The 12,936-nt window shown below is 35.2% G+C and overlaps 1 protein-coding gene across 15 annotated transcripts in view; it reads right to left on the bottom strand.

Moving 5' to 3' along the window:
• LOC129269388 (protein HID1-like) overlaps positions 1–12,936 on the bottom strand; it is a 37,609-nt gene that overhangs the window by 24,197 nt on the left and 476 nt on the right. For 6 of the 15 annotated variants that reach the window (XR_010294891.1, XR_010294892.1, XR_010294893.1 and 3 more), the window contains exons 2-5: positions 11,193–11,342; positions 9,749–9,910; positions 2,373–2,477; positions 1,004–1,172 (exon numbers count right to left, since the gene is read on the bottom strand). Coding sequence is in view for 10 of the 15 variants with exons in the window: in XM_054906881.2 (XP_054762856.2) it covers positions 1,004–1,172; positions 2,373–2,477; positions 9,749–9,910; positions 11,193–11,342 (586 nt within the window). In the remaining 5 variants the exon portion in view is untranslated. Of the gene's footprint in view, positions 1–1,003; positions 1,173–2,372; positions 2,478–4,077; positions 4,138–8,867; positions 8,895–9,748; positions 9,911–11,192; positions 11,343–12,936 lie in introns of all 15 variants that reach the window. The other 9 variants (XR_010294889.1, XR_010294890.1, XM_054906880.2 and 6 more) reach the window with 3 other exon arrangements.

Raw genomic sequence — 12,936 nt, 5'->3', positions numbered from 1 at the left:
TGAATCTCTAGGAGCCCATACTCATTAGATCTCGACCAGGAAATTATGTCTGGGAGCAAACACTACACTACACTACCATCAGAAGTCATGGTTCAAGTAGTACTTCATGCATGGTATCATTTCAAATCCAGGCTATTTACCATCATTATGAATAAAGGAAATCTGATAGTCAAGACCAAGGCAAATATGCACATATGGAGACCTAAATGATAAACTCTCAACGGTAACATTGTGTTCACATGATCATTAAAAATTTCTTAAGCATGTTTGCAAAGATGTACACTTCTTTGAAAAAAAGGCATTTAAATGAACTTGTACTCTAAATTGCAATTTTTTATTTTTTTTTAGCTTGTATAAAGTAGATATTGTCAGAAAGGTGAGGGGTTTTGTCCTAGTAGTTTGCATTTCCTGTTTTTTATGCGTAAAAGCATACTTGATAGCAGTATAAAAGTTGGTAAAAGTGCCTGAAATGTACTGCCATTAAAATACGGGTGACATGGTGGTGTTACACATGCACATGGTTACATCCTCATTAGGATGAGAGCAATGCCGTTTTTGTTTTAATCTGTGTGACTTGACTGTTCAGCATTGGAATACTCCCTAGGGAGTGGAGATTCAGTATACACCGCATTTGACTAGTCACAATTTGATGCCCGGAGTAATGATACACCATATCTGTAAAACACTTGAAGACTTTCTTCCTATGTGATATCTATTATACAAAGAGCATGATATCACTAATGGAGCATTACAAGAAATTTGCAATCAATTAAAAATCATTAATGGTCCCATGATTAATCATAAGTTTTGTAATAATTGCAAATTTACACTAAATTGCTGGTCTACTTTTTAAACAGAAAATTCCTATCAATTTTCTATACTTAAAAACTACATGTAATATATATCAATTGTAAAATTACAATGTAAATTTACAATTGATTGCAATGTTTAACTGCAACAACCCCAAATAGTGTATATTGCCAATTTGATGATGGTTACTTACTGGCCGGAGCAAGATACATTGTTTCTGAGAAGCAGGTAAGGAGAAGCTTAAGGATTTCAGTCCGATTCTGATCCAAGTGAGCAAAGTGGGGTGGGGCGGTGGCACACCCCACCCCTGCATCCCAGATGTATTCACAGCTGTCTATTGACTGAGGGTCATCAGGCTTCTCCTATTTACAGAGAAAAAAGTTTTAATGAAGTACATGTATAAAGCTTTTAATTCATATTCCTTTGATGATGAAAAGAGAGCTATTCCACCTGTCATTCTTTAAAGGACAAGTCCACCCCAACGAAAAATTGTTTTAAACAAAAGAGAAAAATCAAACATGCATAACACTTAAAAAAATCACCAAAATTGGATGTTGAATAAGAAAGATATATTTTCATGTTTCACTTAATATTTTTCACAAAATAGATATGTGCAAAAGTCATTGATACATGTATGCAAATGAGGGAGTCAATGATGTCACTCACTCACTTTTTCTTTTGTTTTATTATTATTTGAATTATACAAACAATATTTCAATTTTTACAGATTTGACATTAAGAACTAAATTGACTAAACTATAAAATATTAAAACAATGATAATTCCACATGTTCAGGGAGTAATACAACTTTGTTTTTTTACAGGACAATTAGGAAAAAAAAAAGAATATTTCATACAATAAAATATATATAAAAATTTCAGTGGGCAAAATCATCAGTTTCCTCATTTGCATTCCAAACAAGATGTGCATATAACTGTTTTGTGAAATTGAGCGCATCTTAAAAAGGTTGTAACTTTCTTATTTTATAATTACATCCAGGCGGTTGTGATGAAACTTTCAGTGTAATGCTCAGTGTTGGATTTTTTGTTTTATTCAAACCAAACTCACACTGCAATTGACTTAAAAGTGTCATCTAATAACTACAGAAATTTAGATCAATATGGTGCGCCATCTATCGGTTGCAGCGGACAGGCCAATTTATAACTTTGAGGGTCGACATCGCACGCAGGCACAGGCAGAGCACAGCGCTAGTGTACTGTACTGCAATGTGACTATGATGCTTCAAAAATGAGAACCATATGGCAAAAGCAGAGGGAGAATTCACCGAAAACAGTATGAATTTCGCAAAGAAATATGCGGCAAACTTCTCTCCGACCTCCTGGACCAGGGTAAACAGCACAATTTTATGCAATCCTGCCGAGTCCCGTTGGCCAGTGCAGCATACATGTTATCGCATGCACTCGTAACGTGCGCAACAAGTGTTGACTATTCCCCATGAGGCACTGCGAATTTTGGCCTGTCTGCTGAAACCGATGGGTGGTGCACCGCATTGTGAATCCGAACTAAGATTGCAATCTTGACAGGTCCTAGGATGTACTTACCGGTCCGGTTTTCTTGGCAGCGACCACGGTGAAGTCAGGACAGAAGAGAAGGTCTGACAGGGCTGCAAGGAGAGACTGGGCCAGGGGTAATGATTCTTCATCGCTCTATCAAACAAACATGATTTGATAGAAAGCATTATTCAATTTGTATGAGAGGAACATTTTTAACCATTTTTGTTATGTATACAGAAAATAATTGGACACAAAGTGTACTCCATGTACATCTAAACAAACAGTTGTTTACATAAATTTACTGTCATTCATAAATTGTTATGCAAGACAATATATCAGTGGTACTTAATCAATATTTTGATGAAATGAAAGTACGAAATTGCCTGAATTATCTCATCGATATATGTACTCAAGCCCGTAGCCTGGGGATTTCGGGGGATTTGATTGAACCCCCAAACTTTCCAAAGCAAGATAAGTAGGGAGAGTTCTTGGCTACTAAAAACCCAACAATTTTGACTGATGACCTTTTCTTTTTATGTCAAATTTTTCAGCCAAGGGATAGAACCATCTATTTGAAACGCCTGGCTACAGGACTGGTACTTACATGTCAAAGCCTGCACATTTTTGTAATTGAATCCTGTATTTTTGAGTAACTAACAAAAATGAGAGAATTGGATAAAAGAAGACCTACATGTATACCTGGTTTCTACAAAATGAATCCAACGATTCCAATCCAACACAACATGTCATTCAAGAAAACTTCTTGATAAGAAAAAACGGAGTCTGGAAATATCAGTACTAGTACATGTACATGTATTATTAAAAGCATCAGAACATCTGATAGTTATTCTCTGTGAAAAACTACAGTACTCATTTCAAAGTCTTGACAGCAATCACTTAATCTTGAATTGGAATTAAGACAATGTTAACAGACTTTTGTTAGTGTGACAAAGGTGGAGAGTGTGATTGTGTCTGGTGGGTGGAGGAAGGAAGGAGGGGGGGATGAGAGGAGAGTGGGCTGGTCACAGATTTTTTTTTCCTTCTAAATCTACACTACATTGTACATCTACACGTATGTAAACTGCAAAAGAAAGGGAGCATTCTACAGCGCTTTATAGCAAACTACTAGTACAAGTGCATCACTAAAGACTGAAAATAACACACTCAATCATGGTGACTCTTCAATTATTCTGGTAAAACTTCATACAGTAACTCTTTCTTGAAGGTTTAGAAAAGTACTCAGCTTCTAATAAAACAAATTAGAAAAATAACAGAATTTAGTGCGATGTGCCTCCAGTCCACCCGCAGCATCAAGAAGAGCTATGCATAGTATACACATCCAATACTTCGGGTACCCATTAATGCACGGGCACTAAATCTCATTGAATTGTTTTCACCATTCACAGGACATGAGAAAAGTTTTCCTTCCTCACAAGAACATTGCAAAGTTATATGATCAGTATACTCTTGGATTACTGTAAGCTTCAATTTTTCTTTTTTAATTGCACTGAAACAAAAACAGCATTAGAATGAGATAGTGACTGAGTGCAGATGTGCATTTTTTTTCAGTAAGTACAGGAAAAGATAACTTTAGGTTAATGAGTGTTACAAAATCATGAATGTTCAGAGTCTGACATCACATCCGTTCCTAAAATACATGTAAGAACGAATACTGAACACTTGGTTAATTGTCATAGTAATCTATGGACTGCAAACTGAAAACCTCAAAAGTAGGAGTTCACTCTGTACAAACCCGTGTCAGGTAGTTTTCTTTGGGCAAATGGAGATCAACATCACTAAGCAGCTGTGATAACTTTATTAATAAAAAAGGAGGAAATATAATGCAAAGTTGCAATGTAAAAATAAAATGGGGGTTTATTACAGAGTTATATATTGTAAAGTTTCCAAATTTCCAATTTACCCCCATAAGATGCAAAAAAGCCGCCCCCCCCCCTTTATACCAAAGTTTATGTCAAGAAACAGGAAAGGAACCCCTGCAATTCAGATGATATTGTTTTTTGCTGTTTTCTTCCATGAAGAAAAAAAAACAGACATGTGTAAAAATATGTATCACATTAAAACAAAAGCCTAATGTACATGTAGCAACAACAATTTTAATTAGACTATCAGTGTAGTTCAACTTTTTTTCACACTGAATGTTCTCTAATTATAATATAAACCCCTAAAAAAAGGTTTGGAAATCTGATTTTGATCAAAAATCCCTCCTCTGTTTTAGTTAAAAGTAAGTGATACCAATGAATAGATCATTTAATTCTCTTTAAAATGATATCCTACATGATATGATTATGGTTCATATGGAGGTGCAGTGCCTTGAAATGTGAGGCAAGGTCAGAATTCAAAAGTTGCAAAATGACACAATATTGAAAGTCAAGTTTTCGTCGTGGTTTATGAGTGAGTTTAGCAGTTTCTTTTCATGCACCTTAACATCAACATTAACATGGAGATCTGTGAGATAACATGGTTTGAGTAGTCTGAAATACACATGCATGCTTGCTTGTTTGTTATGTGTTTGCTTACCTGTGCAGAGGTGTGTTTGATTCCATGTTAATGTTGATGGTAAGGTGCATGAAAACAAAAGAAACCGCCGAGAAGCTCACTCGTCACCACAGAAAAAAATGAACAGTGACTTTCAATATTGTGTCATTTTGCAACTTTTGAATTTTGACCTTGCCCCACATTTCAAGGCACTGCACCTCTATGTAAACCATAATCATATCATGTAGCATACCATTTTAAAGAAAATTAAATGATCTTTTGAATGATATTAAAGATGCATTGTGTAAAATTGGGAGTTGGGAGAAATTAATGGCCAAACTCAGATTTCAAAACTTTCTTTGAGGAGTTCAGAAATAAAATTCTGTTGAGGTACACGGTGAAAGGCATAAGGGCAATTCCAAGCAAAAGGGGACATTTTCCAAAAATTTATATTGGCTCTATTTTATATCTGGATCAAATTTTTCAATCAAAACTCATATGGGATTTCATAAATACAAAGGGGGAACATAATTAGCCACAATTTTTTTTTCTTACGCATCTCCTTATAGGTGAATCTAAACCATACAAGAAACTCTATACATGGGACTACATATACTGTTTTTTACTTAATTTCAAATTTACAGAAAACTGTTGCTTGTTTTGTAAAATTTTCTTTTGGATAATCTGAAAGTCATCATTTTACATCATACCAAACAAAAATTTTATAATATAAGTTCATTTTACTTTGCCAGTGAGTGGATATTTCTGATGTCACTCCGTAACCGGGTATGGGTTTACGTTTTAAGTCGTAATTTATGAAATAATACACCAATTTTTTTATGTAATGCAGCATATTAAAGCTAGAACAACATAGAATCCAATCAATAAATCAAAATTATGATAGCAATTCAAAATTCACAGAGATTGAGCAATATGTTTTCTTCTCAAATATGCATGTCCATTTTTGCGTCACTCCGTAACCATGTTTATGAATATTCATATCTCATTATTCAGTAAATCAAAATAACAAATGTTATTATTTTGAAAAGTGGGTTTCAGCAACTAATGTCAGGTACCATTTCTTTGCAAATAACTATTCAAATATGGGTGATATCTTTGTTCGAATGCAAAAAAAATTGTTTCTGAATGTCACTCCGTTACCGTGGAACTGCCCATAAGCTGTAAAGTTTAAGTCATGTACAAACACAAAATAAAGAAATAGATTAAATCAATTCACTGTGCACACAAAGCAAATACAAGTACAACTAATTATTTTGTAGCTTAATAATACAGAACAAGCAGGCCTTAAATTTTTATTAAGGTTGAGGCAATTTCGCTATCTAACTGTGCATCTAAAAGGAAAAAAAAATCTTGATTTTTTAGATTGCTTGTTGGCTTCCAAATAAAAAAAAACGTTGATTTCTAATGTATTTACCTAATTTACTTTTTTTTTATGATGCTCATTGAATAATCTTCTATATGTATATGTATGACACAAAAAATCATAATATCCCTTGTAAAGAGGGATTGTACCAAAAGGGTGGGAATTAGATGAATAGACCAAATAGCAATGAAACCAAATAACCATAAGACCAAGGCAAATAGGTCTATTGGACGAAACAATGACTAGACAAACTGGTTATTAGACCAACTTATGTTAGAATGCATGATGTTATACCAACTGTCTATCAATATACATGTAGACCAAATGGCTGTAGACCAAGTGGTAATAAACTGATCTGGACAATAGCATCTTTGAAATGGCTCTTTGAAGATTACTGTAAATTTGAAACTTGGTGAAATGATTAAAAAGATAACATCCCAATGCACCCTTTCGTTTAATATAGGGGGGGGGGGGGGGCTTTCGACGAAGGGTAACCGACAAGACATCCTCCACCCTTTTGGTTCAAGCCATAAAGGCGTTAAGGGTATGGAGATTGAGTAGTGCTGGAATGGGTCTTCCTATTTGAGAGAGGAAAGTCCTTCATGTACATTGTACATGTAGAGCTCTTTGAATACCAAATGTATGGTCAATTGTGATGAGTTTGTGTTTGCTGAGTGAAAATTGTACGGTTAACATTAACATTTCATTTTCAATCATACAATAAACAACAAATTTCACTTTAATAGAAGAATTTAAAAGTGGCATGTCATTTGAAGAAAGAAAAAACAAGAAAATCTGCAATATTCTCCCAAACCTTTATTTCTTTGAAATATGTCATGTACAAAGTTTTTGTATTCCCAGAAGGGATGTTTTGTTGGGAAATTGCACACATCTATTCTAGTCTAATATTAAAGTTAGTACAAATTTTCAGAAACACTCAAATAAAAGCACACATCTATAGGTATCAAGACCTACTGTGCATAAATGTAATGCACTCATTGCACTGTGTGAAAACAAAAAACTAACAAGCACACTACAGCTAAAGCCTACATGTACGTGTACATGTATCTGTTCACTGCATTATCTGGAGAAAAAAACTGCAAAGGAGGTCTTGCTGTACACATGTGCAACTAGACAGAGGTTTTTAAAAGCCCCCTTATGCTGAGCTCACAATACAGCGCATACCCCAAAATGTCCTTGTGATAAACGGCTGAATTAATTCCAAAATTGAATATTATTCTCAATCAATGAGTGGAAATGGGAAGCCCATTTCATGTTTTAACTTCTGTAAAAATTTCATTGGTCTTGTTTCGGCAGTTTTGAATACACAATCTAAGTATTAGACAGCCCATTTTCAGCCCATTCCAAGTTTGCATGCTGCACTGCTGTCTGTTCTGCACTGTCTAGCATATCAACCCCTTTGATCATCCAGAATCTGACCAGGGAATTTCCTGATCTGACAAGGAAAAAAGCCATGATCTACAAGGCAAATCAAATCGGAACCCTGAAAATGAACATGTTAAGAAGGGCAACAGCAGTGCTTGACTGTCCATTTCAAGTTTAAATGCACACTGATGGAGAAAATAGGTCATGACTGTTTCATGCCTACATTGTAATTCCAACAGTTGCATATTGTTTTCATCATTATTTTTGTTAGTATTGTGGAGTAAAGATAATTCAATGTCAATGTACTTGTTTGAATAAAAGAGTCAATATCCACTGGTTATGTTCACTATCCCAAAGCATGATACACTTGGGGTTTGCCTTCATTGTGCAACCTAAAGTACTCATCCATCATTCAAATTTTCTTACAGGTTTTTGCTTACAGATGCTAGCCCTTCAAGATTTTTTCCCCTTCACTCTCACTGCGCTCCATCCACTGTATGCTTTTCCTCCGCACTGCACTGATCATGCGACCCTCAAATTTACCTATCTCCCAAGAGAGGTAAATTTGATTTTTTTTTTCTCTCATCCACTATGGTGGGTAATGAATTATCCCTTTGAAATAAACAATACAAAACGAATTCCTAAAAGCAAAGAAAGGAAAAGAAGGGGGAGAAATCCAATCTGACTTTCAATGTAAGACACTAAGTAAAGCATGTGAACAGTATATTGTGAGCAAAATTTAAGCACTTGGGATAGATCATGAGGGAAAAACAGGCCCTGTGCAGACTATTAGGCCCAAATTCACAAAGGTGATTTTTAAAACCATCGGTTGAACCTGTGGTTTATGCAGATTTCCTGTATAAATTATGCTTTATATTTACTACGTATATTAAAAAATGTCCAATGCTGATGCACGCTTTTGTCACAGTGCGCCAAATTGATGCATGTTGCCATGGTTTAGCATACTATTTCATTCAGAAGTCCACTGTTTTGAATCAATAAGTCCACTCTTCAAACAGTGGACTCATGAATAAAATAGCGTAATTAATCATGAGAACAGGCGGCGTTTTGGTGCACTGTGACAAAAGCATGCATCAGCAAAGGACAAATTTTAACATACGCGGTAAATAATTGTAATTCATACAGAAAATCTGCATAAGTCATGGGTTCAACAGATGGTTTCAAAAACCACCTTTGTGAATTTGGGCCTACATGAAATTGTCTGAAGCAAACCTACAAGTTAGTAGAGGAAGGGAAAGAGCACACAGCAAACTTACAAAGTCATCCACCCCATCCATGTTTGCCTAATCACCAGAAAGAAAAAAAAGTACCATGAAGAAAACAAAAGAAGATAGTATTAAGATTAAAGTCAATGAAACCATTCTTAGCATATTGAAAAAATGCCATGCTTACATACCAGAGTGGAGTCAAATTTAATAAGATACATGTATGTAAGATGAAGCAAAGTATACTTTCACATTTTGAAGGAAGAAGATGGGATAATATTTACATTTCAATATTAGGAAGTCCATCCAAAATGAAACCAATATAGTCACACAAAAGAAAAGATATAGAATATCAAAATGAAATAAGATGTACACTGTACATTTCTGACTTAAGCATGATTGTCATTAGAATACTAAAGGTTGCCGTTTTACAAAAAGGAAAGCAAAACATTCATGTTTTCTTCATATGAAATTAAAAAATGTATCAATTGGCATGCTTGGAAGTTGCAGTTTCAAGCGATTTAATCTGAATTGTCACTGATTTCATATTTTCTTATAATTGGATTTCGTTTTTTTTTGCAATAGTACATGCAGCATGTTTTTTATAGTACCATGCCATTGCTTCATGAGATTTGCAAGGAGACAGAATTTTCATTTGACATCATTGACATGTAATAAAGAAAGCAGTTTTTTTTCCTTTAGAGGGAAGAATAATAAAGGAAACATGCCATGCACCTCTTTAGTTGACATATTTTTTTTACAAAGGCCTTCTAGAAATCCCACAGCATTCGTTTCTTAGCAATACATCTGACACTCTGTAAATTGCCCATTTGGAATAATAAGAATCAATCAAATATCTTGAACCTAATTGCTGGTCAGCTTCCTGTACCAGAAAGTTGATTAGGCACAGCTCGATATGAAAAAAAACTCACTGATTGGCCAGGCAAGGTAGACCAGAAGAATCCCCTCCAATCAGGATCCTCAAAGATATACGGCAGGATGCGGGTGAGGAGGCGGGCTGCATTGAGTACCACCTGCTGGTCTCTAGGGGCGGAGCATCCAGACTCTGCAGCTGATACTAGCTTCTCGACAGCCTACAATAGAAATGGAAAATCAATGAAAAATGATTCAGTGCTTCCAAACCAACTTGATCAGTCCTGTATTTATGCACTTTTATACAGGCCTAAGAATACCTAATAAACTTGTTCACACCCAACTGAACTTTCAGATAATGTTCCAATTCGTTATGAGCAAGCAAGTCTATTGCATTCCTATACAAAGTACATATAACTAAGCCTGTAGGCCTATCTTGTCTCACATTTGAAGAACTTATCATTTGCTTTTACACTGCAAAAGAACTCTACACCTTGGAGAATTCCTAAGAAAGGTCTTGTAATTTTAACAAGTTCCTCCAAAGATATTTTCTTTCAGAGATATTACAAGTAATTTGCTTCACATTGGCAAAATAACTGGTATTATCTGATGGGTAGCATTACAAATGAACTGGTGAGTAGAGAACCTCATATTAATTTCCATTTTACCCAGACATACATGTAGTTACTAACAATATAATCACTAATTCAGTGTTGTTCTTCAGGGTATTTTATACAGGAACCTCTGGTCATCTCATCGCTTGTCTAGAACTTGATACATTTATTGTTCTTTGTTTTGTGTCGCTATATTCAAAGTGAAAATAGTTCCGTTGGTTTAATACAATCACAAGGCCCCTATTTAGAATTTCTTTATTAATCTTATCCAATATTATCAATCAAATGATTGTCGGATTGTGTTTTCAACTGTCAAAGTTATATGTTTCGACATTCTATTGAAAATGAAAACTTTTGGTGTACATATTAAAGCAAGTGTGGAAATGTCTACACTGCGGTTTACTGTTTTATCAGATGTAACCATACAGTGTTAATTATGGTTTAATCCGGGGGCCTCATTTGCCCCATTGGGTATGTTAAGTTCATAGGCTTCCAGTAAAAAAAAAAGAGGGAAAGCGGTAAATATTAAAACAGTACTCATTTGCACAATAATTCCTTACAAAAGTAAACTAATATAGAGATTAATCACACTACTCGGTGGATACAGTACTCGCCTATATAAAGTCATGATGCTACTTTCTAAATGCTGATTTTTGACTTTCTGATAGGTTTGTACTCCTCCTGGCCATGTGCATTGGGCCATGATATATTGTTTATGCTTGTGATATGTGCTATTAAAGGAACTGTCTCAAATACCACACAAACACCGATCCCTTCGACACTGGTAAATTTAAGCAGTGAGCTAAAAACTAAGTGGGGGCCTTATTTACCCCGAGGCCTTAATCAACACTCTCCCCTATTTGTTCAGAGACTAAGCTCAGAGATATACCTTGTAGCAGAGAGTGGCCAGATTAGATGGTGATTCCTCTCTGAGTGCTCTTATCTCAGCAGCTGGGATGAGTGCAAAGACATCGGTCACGCTGGTAACGCTGTCGGCCCAAAACTGGTCCCAGAAGGCATCATCTCCTGCCTCGACAGGCTGTCATATAATAGGAACAAAGCAAACATGGAGGACTAGAGAAAAATTCATAATCATGATTTAATTTTTTTTACAAAAAAATTGTAATTTACATTATTAATAAGCATGCTACGATTTTCACATTAAAAAAAATGAGAATGGATTCTTTGAAGGGCTGCACGATCATGATATTCCATATAAGCCTCAGACAACACATTTCCTTTATTAGGGTACATGATGTCAGAGCTAGTATAATGATGCATAAAACTAAGAACGGCGCATATATATCTCTGTGCACAAGATAAGATATCGAGATAAAAGGTATTCTGAAAATTCTTTTATCTTTGCTTTCTGTTAACTTCCTTGGAAAATACAATAAAATTTCGAGAGGTAGCCTGGGGCTTTTGTAACTCAATGCTGCATGCCATATTTCTCAGTCAACAATTTTTTTTTTGCTGCATCACACAAGAACATCTTGTTTTCCAAAATGAAACATTCTGAAGATATTACAGAGACCGATTGGCAGACTTTGCAGCAATTTAAAGATCTCATTCGAGATGATGAATCTTTTCAAAGTAAATATGCCTGGGAGAACAACCACATGTAACCAGACTATCTAAAGTGACGAGGGGCAAATAAGCTACAAGTTTACGTCTCTACATCCAACTTCCAAGTAAATCCAAATAAGTAAGTAAATGTATCTTAGCACAGTAGCGCACAAGCACAAGCGTCAGAGGCATAAGGGAAATTACGCCTCAGCCCTCATCATGTCAATAATGGGCTAGCCTAAACTTAAGAGTTTTTACAGAAGAGACGCTTCTATTGGTTGAACCCAAGCATAAAACAACATGATTTATTGGTTGACTTGATGATGAGATATTGCGCGTGTCGGAGATGAAATAGGGGACACGTCCTTAAAGAGATGAGTTTTTAAGATAATTTTCAGAATACAGATTAAAGATAATTTTTGCGAACTGTTAATGTGCTGAGTTACATTACAAGAAAATTTACATGAATACCACCCCATTACAAGAAAAGTTACATAAATACCACCCCAGGATTACAATTTTTGGCAGTCAACGTGATCTAGTAAATTAACTTAACCTTGCTTAAGGCCAAGGAACATTTAATGACATGCAACGTTAACTTAGATCTAACATTAGATCTAACCTTAGGCCTAACTAAGTCATTAATCAACCACATTTTGAATTAAATTCTGGAATGAAAAGAAATTCATGTTTAAAATTACATTTATTTAAAAAAAGTTAAATGTTATTTAGTGCACAGTGACACTCACAGACATCCCCCTCCCCCTTCATTCTGAGCTGAGTTTCGCTTCATAATGTTTTAATGAATGACATCCAACCTTAAATATCTTTAACAATTTAATTCTAAGTTACTAAGTTAGACCTCCGTCAGATGTGCAATATTTAATACGCTTCGACGTGGCGCGGCGTAGCACTTTTTTCATAGTACAAGTAGGATGGGGGGTCGGGTGTCCGGACACTTTATTATATTTTTGAAGCCTTCTTTTTTTGTCTTTGGATTACACTAAAAATATGAATTCAATAGTTAAAAATAAGTTATATTATTATTAATTATTATAATCATCTTC

The sequence above is a fragment of the Lytechinus pictus genome, chromosome 10, assembly GCF_037042905.1.
Source record: "Lytechinus pictus isolate F3 Inbred chromosome 10, Lp3.0, whole genome shotgun sequence".
NCBI classification, from domain to species: Eukaryota; Metazoa; Echinodermata; class Echinoidea; order Temnopleuroida; family Toxopneustidae; genus Lytechinus; species Lytechinus pictus.
This window is presented reverse-complemented; position numbering and strand designations above follow the sequence as displayed.